Source organism: Eufriesea mexicana, unplaced genomic scaffold (genome assembly GCF_001483705.2).
Source record: "Eufriesea mexicana isolate 0111107269 unplaced genomic scaffold, ASM148370v2 scaffold8777, whole genome shotgun sequence".
Classification (NCBI taxonomy): Eukaryota; Metazoa; Arthropoda; class Insecta; order Hymenoptera; family Apidae; genus Eufriesea; species Eufriesea mexicana.
In genome coordinates, this window is record NW_016916521.1 from 61,262 (window position 1) to 80,801 (window position 19,540).

Below are 19,540 nucleotides of genomic sequence, written 5' to 3' on the forward strand. Positions count from 1 at the left end.
TCAATATTGAGAATGAAAGAAATACAACGCATTTCACACGAGATATAACTTACTAAATTTCCCTTAAGCTTTAAAATGTTTACTACTTGTTTAAAGTAAAATTTATAAAGCAGATTTTAACGATTATCATACACGTTTAATTACAGTCTCCATCTGACACCGTTTGCTAAATAAGCCATACATTGACACAAAGTAGTTTCTCCCCTGAATCCACCCCTAAAGCAAATGTGTCTAGCTATGTCAAGACACACCCCGTATTTTTAGCCAGCGATACACACGCACCTCGGAAATTCTCATGTAGATACCACGGTTATTCTGGCCGATATCAAAATAGAAATTCTTGCTATCCACGCGCATGTACCGTCCCTCTGGCAAGTCACCCTTGAAACCGCCATCGTCCGTACCGTACTCTTCGAGGAGATCTGTCAACGAGTCACGAAACTCGATCATACCTTGTGCCGGTATCGCGATCTGCGTCCTAGGTCCTCCTCGTGTGATCGTCTGCGACACCTGTGCAACAAAAAATATTATTTTAATCAATATTTTACAGATTTCCTTTACAATTTAAGCAGGTGCACGGTGAAAGTGGCTTGTCTGGATAAACCATTTCTCTTCAAACGTTCCCGCAGATCTTTTTCTTTTTTTAACGCTTTACCACCTTGAAAGGTTGATCCTTTCACCTTAAGACGATATCCACAAGGGACAGACTTTTTCTTCCTTATCATTTATCGTAGAAAGTAAATGCATTGGCTGGTACATACAGGGTGACTCACCCGCAGGAAACGGCCGCGAGTATTTTCCTTGAGGTCCAAGTAATACCGCCTGTTATCCTTCGTCATCACTTCCGACTTCAGTTTCCCGTCGTCTGGCACGTTCTCCGAGTTTGGTGGACCTGTGGGTTTAATGGTTCAAACAGGAAAGATGCACGAATTAAATTTTGGTTATATGGATTTCTCTAAGTATCTACAACCTATCTTTTCTTAATATTTGAAAATGAAAAATATGAAAGAAATATTTCAGGTTTTTAGACTCTCATGGTCCATTATGTATCGATATTAATTTAATATTAACAATCCCTTGTTAACAAATTAATATTGCTTAAGATTTTCAAATATTAAGAAGATACCTCAAGATTTCCAGATATAAGATTTTTCGTGTCTAATACATAGTTTCTTTTTGTTAAAATTAGATTTTGTCTTGAAATAAAAGCGTTAACAGGTTCATTGTCCGCTGACCTACATGTGAATCAGAATAATTTTGAATTATTAATCTACCGGGTGGGACAAATACAGCGTTACAAATCATTTTCTCCAAAACTTCAACTTGTCGCACAAAAATACAAAATATATTTTTTTCAAAATAGTTACACTAATCTCATACTTTTCAAACTAAATAACTGTGACAAAATTGATAATCTTGAATCTCTTTATTTTAAGCAGGGAAAAATCAATACTTTTTTACTAAAAACAGATCAAAGTGTTCTTTTTTTTGTTCTTTTTAGTAAAAGGGAAAATTTTGAAAAAGTTGATGCCTAACGATTAACCGATGGTTCTAAAGGGTGCTTAACTTTACATACAACTTTCCCTGTTACACTGATTTAACATATTTTATCTAAAATAAAAATCCATTTTCACACGCAGCAACAGTGAACGTGTTAAAACGCAACTTATAACCAAACGCAAATATTTTTCATACACGAGCAGGCTTATCTAGCAAAACTTGAGGCTCTCCCTTGAGGCATATATCGATGCCTCGTATAAATTTCGCAAGAACTGGAGATTGCGGTTTACCTAGGGATGCATAAAAGTCACTAAACGTCGAAAGGTAATTCCGAAACTCGGATGCTGTGCTAAGCGCCAGGTAGATTTGGCTTCTCCTTCCATCCGCGCCGATCTGCAAACGAAAAATAATTTAGTGTCTGTTCCTCTTTTACCCCATATTAAAGAAAAAGAATAAATTTTGAACTTATTCGTGTAAATTAGTAAATCTTTCAAAGAATAAATTCAGAAATACCTCGGCTACTTTGATAAACCTCCCACGTCTGTTCTGTTTTACATCGAGATAGAATCTTTTGCTCTGGATCTGCAGCATCTTCGTTGCCAACTCCTGTTCGCCCTGCTGACCTTGCTGGCCTGGAATCATCATACAGATCTAATTAACATCATCTTCTATACTCGTCTGAGATTCAACTACTCTTTTATAAAACTGTCTCGTTTTACCATTTATATACAAATACCACAGGGCAAGAACACGATGGGACACATTTTTACATTAAAAAGATTTTCAAAATTTGACAGCTTGCCAATATTAACAAAACTACCTTCCTATTTCATTATCCGATTACACATACGTGCTCAAAGATATCGACTGTTACAAAATCAGGTATATTGGCTCGTCACCTATCTTTAGCCTCCAACAGGTTGTTCCATTGTCTACCTATCTAGCCAGAAATTCCCAAAATTAAAAATTCGTCAATATCACCAAAATTGGCTTTCGTTATTTCATATTCCAATTAAATGCATATATTCGGAAATACCGATTGATACAAAATCGGTCACATATCAACTATTTTTAATTTATTAAAAGTTACCATCTTTTTCATTTACGTAGTCAAAAATTTCCAAAATGCAGTAGCTTCTGTCAGCAAAAGCTACTAACATCTGTAAAATTAGCTTTCTGTTTCATTTTTTGATCAAGAATATATACTTAAAATGGGTCAAGTAGACTTTTCATCTATTTTCAGTCCACCTATTTAGTTACCAGGTATATACATATATACAAAATCAATCATATATCATCTATTTTTAATTTGTTACAAATTACCGCTTTTCCCATTTATTTGACTAAAAATTTTCAAAATGTAACTTTTGTCAATACCTAACATCTGCAAAATTACTTTTGTTTTATTTTTTAATCGCGTATATATGCTCAAAAGTAGTGAAGTAGACTCGTCATCCATTTCCAGTCACCAGGCACAACAATTCTCATAAACTCGTGAAAAATGTACCCATTATGCCTTACCCCGTGTGGTTCTCGTATCCATTCGAAGCTCCCCATTATGATAAAAGATTCTCTACCCCATCGGCGAAGAATAAAAAAGAAAGGAGCAACTGGAAACGAGAAAGCAACAACGATTCACATCCGATTCACCCCTGTCGCGTAGCCACTTCCCCGCAGGGCTGCTAGAGTTGACTCGACTCTCAACCCCTAAATCATCCCCTATTCAATGAGAGCTATTCAGAGCGGAAAACACAGCGTGTAACGTAAGTAACAGCTTAAAGAATCGCCGTGTTGGTCGAAAAGGGACTGGACCAGTGGCTGTAACGATTGCCATGGCTGTTTTTATGGTTGTCGAGGGGATGGAAGAAAAAGGAGAAAAAGAAGAAGTGGAGGTAGAGAAGGGAGAAGGGTGGCGGGTCAGAGAGGCAAGGGTGAGCGGAGGGAGTGCGGAAAGAGGTCACCCAGTGTTTATTGGGTCAGCTCTTTGCCGGATTCCCTCGAGCTACGGGTGAGTTTCTGGGTCGAAGAGGTGCCGGAAATTCGACGATCACCCGGCTGAGGACAAGGTGAACCAACGGTGCCTCGTTCGCAGCCAGGCCTCGTGGTGGATAAGGGTGGATTCTAGCTGGGACCAGGAAGGACCAGGACGCAGGAAGAGCGAGAGAGGCAGAGGGTTAGGCGAAACGGACGAGCGATGTTGCTGGAGTCCTCTCTCGTCCTCGTCGATCAATAACAGCTGCACCAAACGGGTCGTTGACCTGTTTGGTGTCCCACTCGACCCCCTGGATACACCTCTACCTACTTTTTCGCGTTATCAGCCTCGTCTTAACCTTTCTGCGTAGGTCTTCGTCTTTCGGCCATGGACGGGTGGCCTGATCTAGTAGGTCATGGTCGAAACGGGAGCACGAAATTGTTGTACAGGGGAGGAAAGGATATCGAGAGGCGTTGGAGGGGTTGCTGCAAGGATTTAGGTGGGAATTAAGTTATTTCGGATTGGCAAAATTATATAGGTGGCGAGTGTGGGCTTTTCGAGAGCAAGCGGGGATTTGGTGTTTAGGTGATTGGGTCGGGTTGGGTTAGGTTCACGATGATGAGATTTTGTTCGGGACAGGGCTCGTTTGAGGCGAATTAATATTTTACTTTTTATTAAATTAATACTTTACTTTACGGACGGAAGTCCGCGTAATATTTATAGGTTAGGGAGTGCGGGTTGGCAAAGGGCCACGTAGGGAAAACGTAGGTATGTTAAAAATAAGATTATCGTTTGGAGATTTAATTTCGCTTGGTTTAAACGAGAGAATGATTTGAATAATATAATTCCACGAGGCAGCAGATAATTAGGAAGAATTGGAAAGTTACTGGGTAAGACGTTATGATAATAGAAAGAGGAACGAGTAATCTGGTGAAAGATATTTTCGTGAGTTAAAAATAAAGTTCCTACGTGGAGCAACTCTTAGAGTCGAAGGAGACTGATACAGCGATACCCTAGCCAGGCTTAACATTTTACCAGTTTTACAAATTAATATTGCAATTGTTCGAAAATAAAATTAACCAATAACCAAGAAAATATCTTTGCCAAGATAACGAACATATGTTCGCCTAGAAAATTTCACTGTACCCATCAGTATCGAACAAAATTATTAAAATCCAAGGTAGCTAATCGCAATTGTATCTATCTAATTGTAAATATCACGATCGAACCCATCCCTATATTTCTATACTTCCATCAATCGAATATCACCAGCGACCAATGAAGTCACCTAAAATCTACCCCCTCGGTCCAAAAATAAACAGAAGAAAGGCGATGAAAAATATGGCGCACAGTTGGAAACGCTTAACCATCCATGTTCATAAGTCAGAGAGCCCGAAGGATTGATCCCCTGCGCGAAACGTGCGTCGAACGATCGATCTAACTGTAAAGGGTTTCCCTCATTATTACGTACTGGACTGTTGCAGGCTGCCCGGAATTGGGACAGGGCTGAGATCGCCCTGGAATATCCTGCTCTTGAACATTCTGCTTGCCTATACACACGCTACCGATAGTTCATGCACCTGAACCCTGTTGTACTCCTCATCACCCCTTCCTCGTGTCTCTAATATTTACTATCTCTTCCTCCTTCTCTCCTTTCTTCTCCTTCTCTCTCTATCTCTCCCCTAGTCTGGCCACTCTTCTGTGTCTCAACGTTCCCTCAATTGATTAGAATTTTCGACAGATTCCTGCTATCCCCGAGAAGCTTATAGCGTCTTCCTTCATCGACAATGGACCACAATCGCTCGGTGCTCATCTCGCAGCCGGTTAATCCGTAACATCGCGCTCTCGAGTCCGCCCCTATCACGAGCCTGGAAATTGGGACAGGGTCGAGAACACTCCACGAAGAAATGGCCTCTCTCTCCTCGACATCCCTCTCTCTCTTTCTCTCCCTTTCTGTCCGTCGATACGTCTTTTTTTCGCGCACTCTCTCTCTCTCCCTCTTCCTCCACCCACCCCGGTGGTGTCCTACCCTCGTTGGACCTCGTCTCACCCTCCACTCCGTTCGCCACCCATAACAGTCTCTTTAATCCCTGGCCACCGACGAAAACGACAGTAGAAGGAACGTCTTCCGTCTGGTCGATGGACTTTGCATGATCGCATCAGCGAGGCTAGCCAGCCGTTCCTCTTCTTCGCGCCCACCCCTGCTCCTCCGCCCCCTCTACCAGGCTCATCGGATTTGCAGTCACTCGAGGAGCAGCATGGATTTACCTCTCGTCTCTCCCTACGGTTCTCTCGATCGGTTTGCCCACTGGTGAAGTCATCTTATCCTACCATCGCTCCCCAACCAGTTGTTGACCGTCGTCCTCGTCGGCCCCGAGCTGCGTCCCCGCGCAACCTGGCTCCCCGACACGCTCGTCCGTCATTTTACGCCCCCGCGAAAAGCCTTCTCTCTGAAAGCCAGCTCCGAACACCGCCCTCGCCTCCGTCGCACCGCTAGGTCACCGTTTACTATCAGGAGACGCGGGCGAGTCCGGTTCCACCATGGTCCAGCGGTGACTATGAGCTACGGATCAACATCTCTCGCGAGAAACGGGACGCCTGCAGTCTTGTGATCCCGAGACTACAGTTCCTCGTTAACATGGTGATTCCGGTAGAATTTTCAGACGATTACAGTCCGAGTCTCACTCCTTTGGGTCTCATCCCTATTCTTTGGCAAGACTTTATTCTTGTCTTTATCCTCGACGGATTATCGCTGCAATGGAGTCAGCCAGTGTTGTCTTCGGAGATCATGGGCTAGGTGTTGTTGCTCAGCTTGTTGTCTCCCTGGGAATCCTCCACGAGCACTCATTTAACGTCTATCGGAACCTCAGCCCCGACAGAGCATCCTCTTCATCGGGGTCTCTTCACGCGACGACACACCTCGCTCTCGCGTGCCTGCTTACGTAACCGGCACGTCCTCTCCCATTCTTCCGGTCGCACTCTCGAGACTAGAGATCCACCGGAGGAATTTCATCGCGATCACGTTCCCGTGGACGCATCCCGGTCGCTCGCGGATTTACGAGGCGGACCCGACGTGGACGTCGACGACGGCTAGGCACGAAGGGGGCGGGTGCATTGATCTCTGCGCCTGGAGCGCGACTCGTGGCGCTGCACCGACCTGCCTCAATACGAACTGCATATTTCCGTTCTCCCTTCTACGCTCGCCCGACACCACCGCCTCCGCCGGGACGTCGTTTCCATGAACGACCGCGGCCGACCACGGCTGCTCTGCCTTCCACGCGCCAACCCTAACCTCCAAGACTCTTCCTCTGTACCCTGCGCTAGTCACGCAGGGATGGCGGATAAAAAGCATTTTTATCATTCAATCATCCTTTTCCCGACTTCTTTCTTTTCTTATATGCGGGGTACGAGACTTCCTCTAGTCGACGATTCGATGATTCGATGACTCCAGATGGGAGAACCTGTAATCATCGAAGGGTTCTTGCTTTCAAAGTTGGGGTACAAGATTTCCTCTGGTCGATGATTGCAATAGCAGGGACAAGTCACTGCGTCGACTGAAGGGTTCCTGTTTTTAAAGTTAGGGTACAAGATTTCCTCTAGTCGATGATACGATGATTCCAGATGTCACGAGCAACTCTATCAACTGAAGGGTTCTTCTTTTTAAATTTGGGGTAGAAGATTTTCCATAATCGATGATTCCAGGTGGGATGAGCAACTGTGTCGATTGAAGGGTTCTTGTTTTAAAATTTGGGGTACAAGATTTCCTCTAATGGACGATTCAATGATTCCAGATGGGCTCAGCAACTGGAGGGTTCTTGTTTTTAAATTTGGGTGACGATTCGATGACTCCAACAACAGAGACGAGTCAACTGCATCGATTTAGATATACAAAGCATCGAGTAGAGATTTCACCTTCTCTAATGAACTATTAAACGCTCTTTTCTCTTCCTTTTCCGGTTTGTTCGAACTGTGGTCCAATCTTCGAAAGAGAACTAATCGATAACTTTTACTTCCTCCAGTCGATGATTCGATGATTCCTGTTGAGATGAATAATTATCTCGATTGAAAATCTCTCTTTCTTGCTTTTATTTTTAAGTTTCGAGTGCACGAGGTTAATTTTCAAGTTTGTGAAGTGATTTGTTCGATGGTTCTTTCTCTAGCTGATGATTCGATGATCCGAGGTGGGATGGGTAATTATGCAGGCCCGAATTTCGTGGCGGGGATTCTTCGAGAGGTTGTTAGGTTTCTGGCGATCTGTCGTGGGTTCTGCCGATCGCCTGGAAATGGGAATCGCGTTCGTAGGAATTCTGAGATGTTTACTACGGAATTGGGAGTTCTGTGGTTTGCTGGACTGGTAAAGATTGGTCGCGAGCCACGTCGAGTATCCAGATGCAAATTTAGAATTTAGAATGTTTCACTTTCCCAGAGACTTTCGGGATTCTGAGAATTATACAGTTTTCAGAATTACTCCAAACGATTTCGATTCTAAATTAAACTCGTTTAGGTAAATTATCGAAAAACAGAGTGTTCGAGGTGCATTGGCTGTACAGATGTTCGTCACGAGTTGCTAAAAATGGGTCAGTATATCGACTGGAATTTTTAGATGAGAACGTTCTGATAATCAGGGCCGTATTAACACACGAGTCTAGGGATCCCTAGCCACGAACTATAAACACATTGCACTATTAAAATTAATTAATACTGATAAACTTAATTAATAGTAAAATTAATTAATACTGACATGAAATTGGATCATTTCGAACTCTATTTCTGATAATCGCTAATCTCGAATTTACAGAAAATTTTTTTACGAGTCATATAAAATATTTTAAAACAATTTTATGATTTTTATTCCTATTTTAAAGGCGAGGATTTGATACTTTTGAAGCTTTTAATACTAGAAATAGTAAAATGCTAATTAAGAAATATTAGGAATATGAGAATAAAGGGATGATAAATTATCGACTGCAAATGTATCGATTTTTCGATACAATGAATTTTCTAATATTTAAATTACGATTCCAGTGAAAGTGCCAATATATATTTCATTTTATCGACCCTTTACGTTTTATTCCTATGAGTGGTTGTATAAGTAAGAACCCCGGCGCACTGCTTTGCCCGGGGGTCTGTGATGCTGTTAAGATAGCTCTGCTGATATTTCTGAATGTACACTTCGATTGCTGAAGCGTTTAAGGTTGCTTCCAATTTTTAAATTTCCCTCCAAAATTGCTAACTTGATCCAACGATCATTTCTCAATCCTTTTCATTGGCTCGAAATAAATTGATCGTGTTAACTTCGTCAGCTTCGATTTCTTTTACAATTTACATATGAGATTACAGAGCAATGGAGTATCTTGGAACTTTATTAACTTTTTATACTCGATTATACGACGATTTTGTCGTTAGAGAAAAATAGTAATTCAAAGACTTTCTGCCATACAGTCGAGGATATTTTTAAAACGATAAATAAGAAATCGTATGCAAATTAAGACGTAGAATTATTTTACTTCGACGTTTCCACGTGTCACTGGGTAATTTTAAATTTAACCCTTTGCGCACGAGAGGCGCCCTTCAGTCGCCATTTGATAAAATTTTGAAACTCGATATTCATTAATATGTCAAATTTCAGATAATGCAACGGTGTGCGAGGTATCGAAATCAAAAAATTCTACAATTTAAAAATTCTAAAATTATCATACGATTTCTTATTACTGCTCAGAAAAATATCGTCAGCTTTGTAACAGAAAATCTTTGAACTCCTATCCTTCTTCGGCCAAACAATCGTTGAGTGCAAAGAGTTAATATATTAATTAACATCGATCTTTAGAATCTGTTTAGAAGGTTAATGGGTTAACCCTTTGCACTCTAGAAGCGCCCTTCAGTCGCCATTTTATCGCCGATAAAATTTCGAAATTTCTATATTAATTAATTTATAAAATTAATAATAACGTAACGATATTAAGATAATCGAAATTAAATAATTCTACGTGTTAGTTATTACATGATTTCTTATTTATTGATCAAAATAATATCGTCAGCTTTGTAGCAGAAAATCTTTGAACTCTTACTCTTCTTTAGCCAGAAAATAAATGGTCGTGTGCAAAGGATTCAATTTTCAGAAATTTATTCTATCCCTCTTTCATTAATTTAAATCGGATTAAGTATGAAACTCTAGCGTTGAAACGTTTGAACGAGGTGTTTTGGTAGCTTTGAGATAGATACAGTATCTTGAAAGTTTAAGAAGAGTCGAGGGCTGTAATATTTTGAATGGCTTCCTCTAACAGTGGAGTTAGAGGAAACACTGACCTATCCAAACTTGAGAAATAGCCATAGCTTCTCAATGTGTATTTTGTTAGTGTAAAAATTCGTGAAAGAAAGAATGTGCAATTATAATAAACGTAATAACGATGAATAACAGTCATAATAAATAACCATGATAACGACGAATCGATTACTATGCAATTTATGTTAATTAAAAATATACGAGACACGATAGTTTTTATAGATAATAATTCGTTAAAGTATGCAACGCTGACATCGATACGTGTAACACTATGAGTAATTATTATGACATTATGACGTATTCGAATTACACAATTAGGTATACAAGGATTATCGCGTTTAATTAAGCAAATACGTTACGATCGATTACAGCACTGCTAGCTAATTTTAAACGGCACTGAAGCAGTCGATAAATCTGCGAGATACTCAAGTCAATACGTATAACTATAATTGAAAAAATACAAATTTTTGGAAATTCTCAAAAAATCAGGAAAATTCAGTGCCTTGGAGATATGAAAAATATTAAACAAAAATTGATTAAATGCAAAAATCGATGAAACGAAAATTTTTAGAAATATTGGATAAATGGGAAATTAACTTGAATGTTGTATTATTGATGTAATTTTTCGAAAGATTAGGTTTTGGAAAGATCACGAAATAAATTAGGTTTTAGGTTAGGGGCTAAAATTAATTTCAAAAAATTAGCTTATTGGTGCATCCAGTTCATGGACTGCACAGATTGTGCAATATCCATTGACGTGGTAAACTCAGAAACGCCATGCCCTAACGCAATCTAAATACCCTATCGATCGCATGAAACCGCATGATTAACATCAATAGGGAAAATTTCCTCAGCCTTTGCGATTATGATTCTAATTCGAACACTGAGAGATATACTTCAAATTTCCCATGTAATTACCGTCCGCCTATGTATAGCACGAAGGATCGATCAGAGATCTGGGATCCGTATGATCTACGCGTGATCTCGTAGGGAAACATATTTCACCGATTTTAAAATTTTTTGGGAATAAAATGATATAGATATCGAAAGAAGTAATTTAAAGTACCAGATATTTTTAATATTAAAAGATTAAAAATTAATATTAATGTTAAAATTAAAAGATTAAAAATTAATATTGACACGATGCCTGCCATAGTCACCATTGTCTGGCACTACTGATTTTTTAAATTTATATTTAATAATATTTAAATTTAATAAAAATTTGTTTTATTCTAACCAATTTTTTAATATTTGAACAACGTAGATAAATAGAAAATTTTGAATACAAGACGTTAATAATTTGCACCATCTTTTTTCCCACAGTGATTGATAATTCATCATTATATCACAAAAATAACGGAAATTTTATCGTGGCCCCCTAAAAGAGCGTGCCATATAAAAAGTGCATGGCAGTCAAAGTGTTAATATTAAAATTATAATATTAAAAATATTTTAAACGATGAAAGAAATAGGCGTAGATTGTTAATTTCTGAACTTTTATCAAATTAAAGCAGTATAAATATCGGATAAATAATCTAAGATAGATACTTTTAATATTAAAAAAATTAATCGAGGAATTTTTTTAATTTTGAGATATGAAAAATGCGAATTATCGTGTAATTAGACGATACGTAAGTTAGTTTGAACATCGACTTAGTGGTCTTCCGAGTAGTTACACAATTTGTAGAATATTCAATGGTTTGGTGAAATCAGAATTGTTAGGCCCTAACAGGTAGAATATGATATAGGGAGGTCGTAAATTATTCTGTCGAGTAGCGCCACCACTTAACGACTTAGGGCTGTGGGCCCACTTCAGGTTATACGCTGCAATCTATCTCAGACTTTCGAAGAATTAAAAAATATATCTAACGAGCAATAATACATCACGTATAAATAGAAAAACAAATCGGGGATTGCAATATTAACCCAAACCTAACCTCAATGCAACATCAATCCAAACCTAACCTCCATGTAACATCAACCCAAACCTAACCTCTATGTAACACGTAAAATATATTAAAAACGTAATAAAAAATATATATTTGTCTCTATTTCTCCACAAAATTTTGGTTTCAGATTCACATTTATATCTCCGACTTCTTCGTTTCCAAATATAATCGCTATGACCAGCCATAACTTTCATAACCTCTAAAGGTAAATCTCGAGGAATATTCAAGTTTAAATTTTTATGCGGATGAAATTCGCGAGAATTATTCGTAATGTTTCAAGGGAAATTTGAATATGATCAACTGCATCGGTATTTAACTGTGTCTTGCCTGATATGACTACCTTTCTCTCTCCTCTCTCCATTACCTTTGCATTACGCATCGGTGGTCGTGCAAGATAGACAGAGAAGATGGTTCGTGCACTATGAACGCATCGTGCGCATGCATGATTCATGATGGACACGAGCACGTTGAATTTTTGTACCGTTAGAACCGAGCTACAGGTTTTCTCGCGATACACCACGATTCGATCCCTCGAGCTCAATACGTTTCTCGGTATTTCTGTCGACTGTTTGCAAGTTATTTATTTCGCTACTTAGTAATGGAGTTACCATTATTTAAAGTGGAAGAATTATATTAATCTGAAACTAAATATCATACCTGGACGAATACAATTAATCTATAATTCATCAACAGTTATAAGTTAAAAATAAACGAATAAATTTAACATCAAAAAAAATTATGTAATATGAAAAATCAAAGAAACTGGAAAAATTAAGGAGAAATTAATAGTAAATTAGAAAAATGAATTATGACAATGTAATTTGTAATCTAGTTTTATTTTTGTACACCTGTTCTAATTGTTTGATATTTCTTTATTTTTCATCTGAATTTATAAATGTAAATGTTTAGAAGAATTCGTGAAATAAATAAGAAAAATGAACTTAAATAAGAGGGATAATAACATTTAAAGTGAGAAATGAAAATACAGTTCATCGATCTTGAAAGGAAACTGAAATTCAATAGGAACCTACAATCGAATCAAAATCGATTCATATACCGGAAACGAGTATCAGATATCTCGAAGAATTCGAGAAAGATGAAGAACCAATAAAACTGCTGATGAGATCAACAATCAGCTTTTGAATCGCGAAAATTCCAACCTTTACGTCATGCAATAATCGTGCTTCAATCGATATTTATAAAAAATTGTTATCAACGCCAAAGCATGATTAATCACAGTTTCGTCATGGAATAAGAAAATCAGACGAAAAACGAATTTTTTTCCTCCGTTACTTCATAATTATTCTTACCTAATAAAAAAAAAAAAAAAAAAAAAAAAAAAAAAAAAAAAAAAAAAACGACTAGATAAATAATAAACATGTACACATTGACAGATTAATATCGTGTAGTGTAGTAGAGAAAAAAAACATGGCCATCCACTAGTGACAAATTTGTAGGTTACGTTAAATTCCCTATAAAAACTTCCTTAAATTCTCGGCAACATTCAAAAACGACACGTTTATCGTCTTGTCCCGGCCATTTTAACTGTTCAAAGTCTAACTACTGCCGATCTAAAGCGTCACAATACATTCAAGCAGAATCAAGGAGCAAACTCATTGACGTAGCAAGCATTAATTAGGGCCAGATTTCAATGAACCTCGGGAGTCGAAGCGAATGTGAGGTTAGATCGGACTCGATTTCCCGTTTCACCGACTTATCCACGAATCGAGGCGTTTCTATGGTGCGAAACGAATTGTGTACGCGTTCCAGCGTGAAACACGCTGGCTTCGGGATCGTTTGATTTCGCTACAATATTCGTTGGAACAAGTGACGAAAGCGCCAATGGATTTCTGCGAATTCCGCGTTCGTCTGTTTCTCACGGTCGGTAAATTATCTCCGTGAGAGACGTGGCGGCCGATAAAGAACGCGACGAAGATTCGTCAAGTTGCACAGATAATTTTATGCTAGTTTAAAAAAAAATGACACCGAATATTCTTTATTTATTTCTAGTTCATTTACTTTTTCCTTTTTTTTTTTTCCCACTAAACATGTCATTGCGAAACGTATATTTTTGCCTTCGAAAATCGAGCGGAGGGCGTAAGTTTTTTCATCTCGTCCGGACCCGCTATTTTTAATCTCAAGTTTCTTAACATTTACCGCCGTTACTGAATCATCGAGCAAATATTTCAGTAGCGTATCCACGCGACGCATCGTTCGCGTACCAGCTTCTAGAGCCTTTTTTCCCTCCTAGTCGCAGCTAAAATGCCAACGTTTAAGAAAACGAGACCTGTCAACTAGTTTCAGGTCTTGCGTCACGCGACCTAACCTAGACCATCCGTATAAAATTCCTAGGGATGTTTTTAGCATAAACGCTATAGAGTAAAATAGTGAATTAAACCTGGCTATTTTTATCGTGTTTCGAACGGGTTTAAAATTTCAAATTCGAACACGCCGAGCACGTATTTCATAATGCAGTGTAAACTAAAGTTAATAATAATCTGTTTACCTACGGCTTTGCAACATTGCTTGTGTAGAACGCACTGTTAATTGCATAGATTATAGCGACTAGCGAAGCTAGCTTTTTAAGTTTTATCTTTAGCAGCAAGGAAACATTTCAAAATTACCTGCCAATGTTTACTATACTCGAATCAGTTTTGAAATACGACTAAAATATTACAATTCGCAGATTTGTCCTTTATAAGATACAGATGTTACAAATTAATGACGTTCAAATAGTTCTTATTTTTTTTTTTTAAAAAAAGAAAAACTAGAATAAATGAAATTAACAATAATAAATTACGAATATCATCCAATATTTGTGACAAATGCATTATATACTTATTACTATTACGGCACATTACGAGTCTCAAACTACCAAGATTATTGAGTAACAGCTACCTTCAGGACACCAGTACTGTATTTTGCCCATAGTATCGCCCCAACCATTCACTGCGTTTTGTTGAGCATCGCCTTGCGAAATTTCTACGATTTCTCCCATTGTGCCGATTATCCAAACACTTGGAAAAAGAGCAAAAGAAATTTTTTCCTTACTACATGAACAATTTAAATTTCAATATCTTCGTATGGACATTTTTTAAAATGCATCCGAAACCGACATAGCATCGCGTGTAACGATATGAAAACACTTGGGAAGCAACAAGTTCAATGTACTTTTAAAATCAAGGGCATTAGCGAAGTCCAAATCTCACGAAACTTGCACACGAGTCACTTTTGAACACGATTAAAAAATAATAAAGGAAACACGGAAACATTCTCACTGAAGTGGCAGTGGTTCACTTTGGAAAAAGGTTAGAAGTTCACCAATCAAATAAAACACTCGCGAAGTTCGTTGGAGAGAATCAGTCACAGATTTCACGCGTGTCGCGGAGAACTCGATTGATCGCCCGAGTGACTCGTAGTCGGTCGACCGATCGCGGACTCGCGCTATCTTCACGGTGCAACGGACTTCAAGCCGGCTTTACCGCTAAAAGATTAAAGCAGGATTTCCAATCGGCGTCGAACGACGGTTCGACGAACGGACGAAACACCGTGGCACAGTAGTCCATTCGAAACTTTCACAAGCACACACAGACGTTGTGACCAGGAACCCGAGAGGCGAAGGAAATAAAAAAAAGAGAGCAGCGTGGAGAGAAATCGTCGCGACGATGTGTCACAACGAGAGCAGGGTGAAAAAGACCGTCAACGTAACAATGCCGTCATCTTGCGATGACACATCGCGTTTGGCTGACTCGACGCCGTCATCGCGGTTCCACGCACTCGATACTGCACAGTTCGTTGCACGACTACACGAAACATATTGTTGCTCGAGAAACCGAATAAAGCAATGATATCCAGAGAATAACGACAACGCGTTGTCGAACACGAAATCGTACACGTATGACGTGCCGGTCATTCATGGAGCCCGCCGTCATGCTGATGGAATGCGCACATCATGGTGGTGAAATCGTAGCGACCAATCGGCGTTCACCTCGCACCGGCTTCTGCGTTCGCGAACCACGCGCGCCACGTGACTTCACCGCTCGACCACGTGACAACGTTGCACCTCCCACCACCGAACCCAGCTTCACGACATGATCGCGTGACGTCACGACCAGCTGACTGCGCTAGTACGGTTCCCTACTCCTCTTACTCGTCCTGCTGCTACTTCTACTCCTTCTCTCCTCGACTTCCATTTTTCCATGAATCCGTTTCGAACGCTCCGAAATTCACGCGATACGACGCATCGCGTTACCAACACGACTCGCCCGCTTGACAAGAATAGGCACGGAAGGCGGTTTCGACGTGATGGCGTGGCTTTTCGGACAGATTGAAAATTGGAGTAACACAGGTGCTACACGAGAATCGTACGGAGAAGATTCTAAAAAGAGATCTGCAATTTGGAGTGTAGATAATGCAGGGAGGACTGAAACACACCTCGTGATACGTTTTCTACTTTGTTACGGTTTTTCGAGACTTTTATGGTTAGGTCGTAAATTTGACAAATATTTGTGGCACGTTGTAAAAATTTAGCGAGATAATACTTTTTCGTCGAGTAATAAAACACATCCATATTCCACTATGTAGATTGTTTATCTTTAGGTTTAAATCTATGTTAAGATTTATGACTCTAGTCTTATGGCATCTCTCGATAATTTCGAGATCGATATTGTTAAGTGAAATATTAGCGAGACTCGTTACATAATTTTCCAGGGATACTCTTCCATTCGTAATAGAATTACATAAACGTAAACACAACGTATATATATGATAAACGCTAACGAGACTGTTTTACAGGTAGTATAAACGATATTGTCATCCAAACAATTTGCGATATTTTTCGTTCCGAATAAAAAATATGTTATATTTATGTAATATTTATATTTTATGTTTTTGTTTACTCACCAGGGTCGAAATCAGGCCCTCCAGTATCCATTCCACCTGGATTTCCATATCCTACGAAATAAAATTACCGTTAAAAATAATAGCCACGAACAAAATGAATATAAGAGTAGCGTGCGTATGAAATGAATCTTAGTGCGGCACTATGCTGCAATTGTCAACCATAGACATCGAAAATAATTTCCGCTTACAAATTACAAAACGTACACTAGATAGCGTTTACATCGTAATAACCTCATGGCAAATACCGTTGGAAAATTCTAGAGAAAACCCGAATTACACATTGAACGTTCATCTAGAATTGTATGAATGTAGCTCGTGAAAACACTAAAATATTACCGTTCCAAAAGCACAACAAACCTAACCTAACCAAACTCCATACTACATTAATAAAACAAACGGAATAAGAAAGCAGGCCGACACCGTGTTCGCGACATTTTGAAGTTTTACATCTGGTAGCGCAAAATGAAAAATATAACCACATTTTGTGTAAAAATAGTAGATATTTGAGAGGAAAAAACGCGAGTTATTTGAAATTGCCTATGCAAATCACGAATATTACTAACGATGGGAATAATATTTCCAAAAATGTTATGAGTATTTAAAAAAATATATATTAATTACTTTTAAAGGTTACTATTAAATAAAATGAACGTTTCAATAGCAGTGAATAAGTAAATGTTATATGGAAATATTACCGACGCAATACACTTTAATTATTGATAAATTCCTGTTTTACGTGCCATCTAGCGAACGTATTACATAATTTTACACGTTATCAACGGCAGTTACATCGATTAAATTTACTGCCTTTTTTCCCATCGAGCTGGAAGCCACGCGTGTGCTCGATTTCAACAAGTATACTTATGAGAGCACTTGTGTCGAATGTACATTTCCAAATATTGATTGATGCCCCGTGTCCCTAGTGAATATTTGTATTCTGTAATCATTGTTTGTTCAGGCGTTAAATGCAACACGCTTAATTTCGATTCTCATTGGAATATCGATGGCCGCTCGATTATCACGACACACATCGGTCGAGCATTTCTCAACGATAATCGAATTACTCCCATCACTAGTCGAGATAGATACACGCCGTGGCCGTTTCGTTTCGAGGCCAAGAGCCAGCTACTTCTGGGGTGGGGATCGCCTATGGCACGTGTGAAATTTACGCGAATCGTGGCCAGACGTGGTTCCTTCGTTTTGCGTGTGCGCGCCTGTCAGCATATGTATGTGTGGGTGGTTAGCTTTGAGTGTGGATCTGCGTGTGTCACATACGTGTGTGCCAGATAGGTGGATCGGTGAGTTACATCACGCGTGTTCACCCGGGACTATTCCGGTTGTCTGGTCGAGTGCGGTCAGGGTGCCTGTCACACGGAACTGACAACAGGGGACGGTTCCCGGTGAGCGCGACTTTCAAAAGGAACACCTGGGAGAAACGACGTTGTGGTACACGAAAGGCGTATCGGAAGTTGCGAATGTTCAACTCGCAAGGGCCGTGGACGTGGAAGAAAAAGAGGAAGGGAGAAAAGAAACAGAAAAGAAGAAAAAGAGAAAAAAAAAATTAAAAGCACGAAGCAGAGAAAAAGAGGGAATGTGAGAAAGAGAAAGAGACACGATGAGAGAAAGAGAGAAAGAGAGAGTAAGTCGAAGGAGGAAAGAGGACAGGGTTTGTCTCTCGGCCGATACGCGACCGGCCATCTTGGATCCTGGGTATCGTTGAAAAATAGCAATTCTTTTCGGCGGTTGACAGAACGCCACGAGGGCTGAAAGGAACGATCGGATGTATACGAGCCCGCGATGCTCACAGACCGTGCGCGAAGTAACGGAGCGGGTCAACCGCGACGGAGGTCGTTGCGTTTGCTCATGGAAAAGACGGTCCTGGTAACCGGAGGCGCAGCACACGGTGCTACAGGCACGGAAAGATGTCGGGTCGCGCACATTTGCAACACGTATTAGAAATCGTGTCCGATACGAAACATGTCGAACACTCGTGCACTCAGCATCGTACGATCTCTTCATCCTTACTTTGCGGTTGATCGTCCTGGCTTTCCCGGTCAGACATTGCTCTTTAACGCGGTCTCTCTCTTCGGTTCCACGCGTCGTCCCTCGACGTCTCGGCAACAGGCCCCAAGACGACCAAAAATCCCCGGCACTGTCCGTGGCGCGACCCCGATATATCACCACTAACCAGCCAGCTCACCAACCCAGCACACCACTTGCGAATTTTTCACTTCTTCACACACCACGGTCCGACCGCCGACCGACCGTCCGTCCACGGCACCAGTCGTCACCACCACCACCACACGCTCGCTCGCTCGCTCTACACCGTTCCACGCTCGCTGGCCCGACTCGCGCTCGCCCTCGCTCGCTCGCTTCTTCGTCTTTCACTCTCGCTCCACCTCCGAACACAGTCGCGGTGCGAGAGAGTGAGATACCGCTACACTTACTCTATGCGAACGCACACACTCCTGACCTTTCGTCGTGTGACCTGCGCGTGTCCATCTATATAAGACTGCTTCATAGCCACGACACAATCCGTTCTATTCCTCTCTCTTGGTATAATAACAACTGCACATTCTCTTACTCTCTCCCTCCTTTCCTCCTTTTAGCGGTTCCTATCGTTTTATCTTTCTTCAACCAATCGCGAACTGCTCGTACGAGCGAATGGTGGCAGCACTCGCTCGCATCTCGCTTCACATCGTATCGTATCGTATCGTATCGTATCGTGTTAACGTCCATCTTGCGTTCGAGCTATCGAACCAACTTGGTGGCGCTGCGGTAACTCGACCTTTAACTGATTGGCTCGTTGTGCGCCTGCGTATTGGGACAAATTTTTTGAAATTGAAAGTTGCACTCGATCGAAACAATAACAAATTGCGATTAATAGATAAACCTTATGTACGATGATATAATACACATTGATTTTCTATCAAT

At 40.1% G+C, this 19,540-nt stretch overlaps 1 protein-coding gene across 4 annotated transcripts in view; it reads right to left on the bottom strand.

The window, feature by feature from the left end:
* Pur-alpha (Purine-rich binding protein-alpha) overlaps positions 1-19,092 on the bottom strand; it is a 29,299-nt gene extending 10,207 nt beyond the window's left edge. The window contains exons 1-6 of one of the 4 annotated variants that reach the window (XM_017907664.1): positions 18,632-19,092; positions 16,607-16,657; positions 2,014-2,132; positions 1,791-1,893; positions 762-892; positions 283-510 (exon numbers count right to left, since the gene is read on the bottom strand). In XM_017907664.1, the coding sequence (XP_017763153.1) occupies positions 283-510; positions 762-892; positions 1,791-1,893; positions 2,014-2,132; positions 16,607-16,657; positions 18,632-18,668 (669 nt within the window). In that variant the 5' untranslated portion in view covers positions 18,669-19,092. Of the gene's footprint in view, positions 1-282; positions 511-761; positions 893-1,790; positions 1,894-2,013; positions 2,133-14,602; positions 15,160-16,606; positions 16,658-18,631 lie in introns of those variants that run through there. The other 3 variants (XM_017907663.1, XM_017907665.1, XM_017907666.1) reach the window with 3 other exon arrangements.
* Between the last annotated feature and the right edge of the window lie 448 nt (positions 19,093-19,540).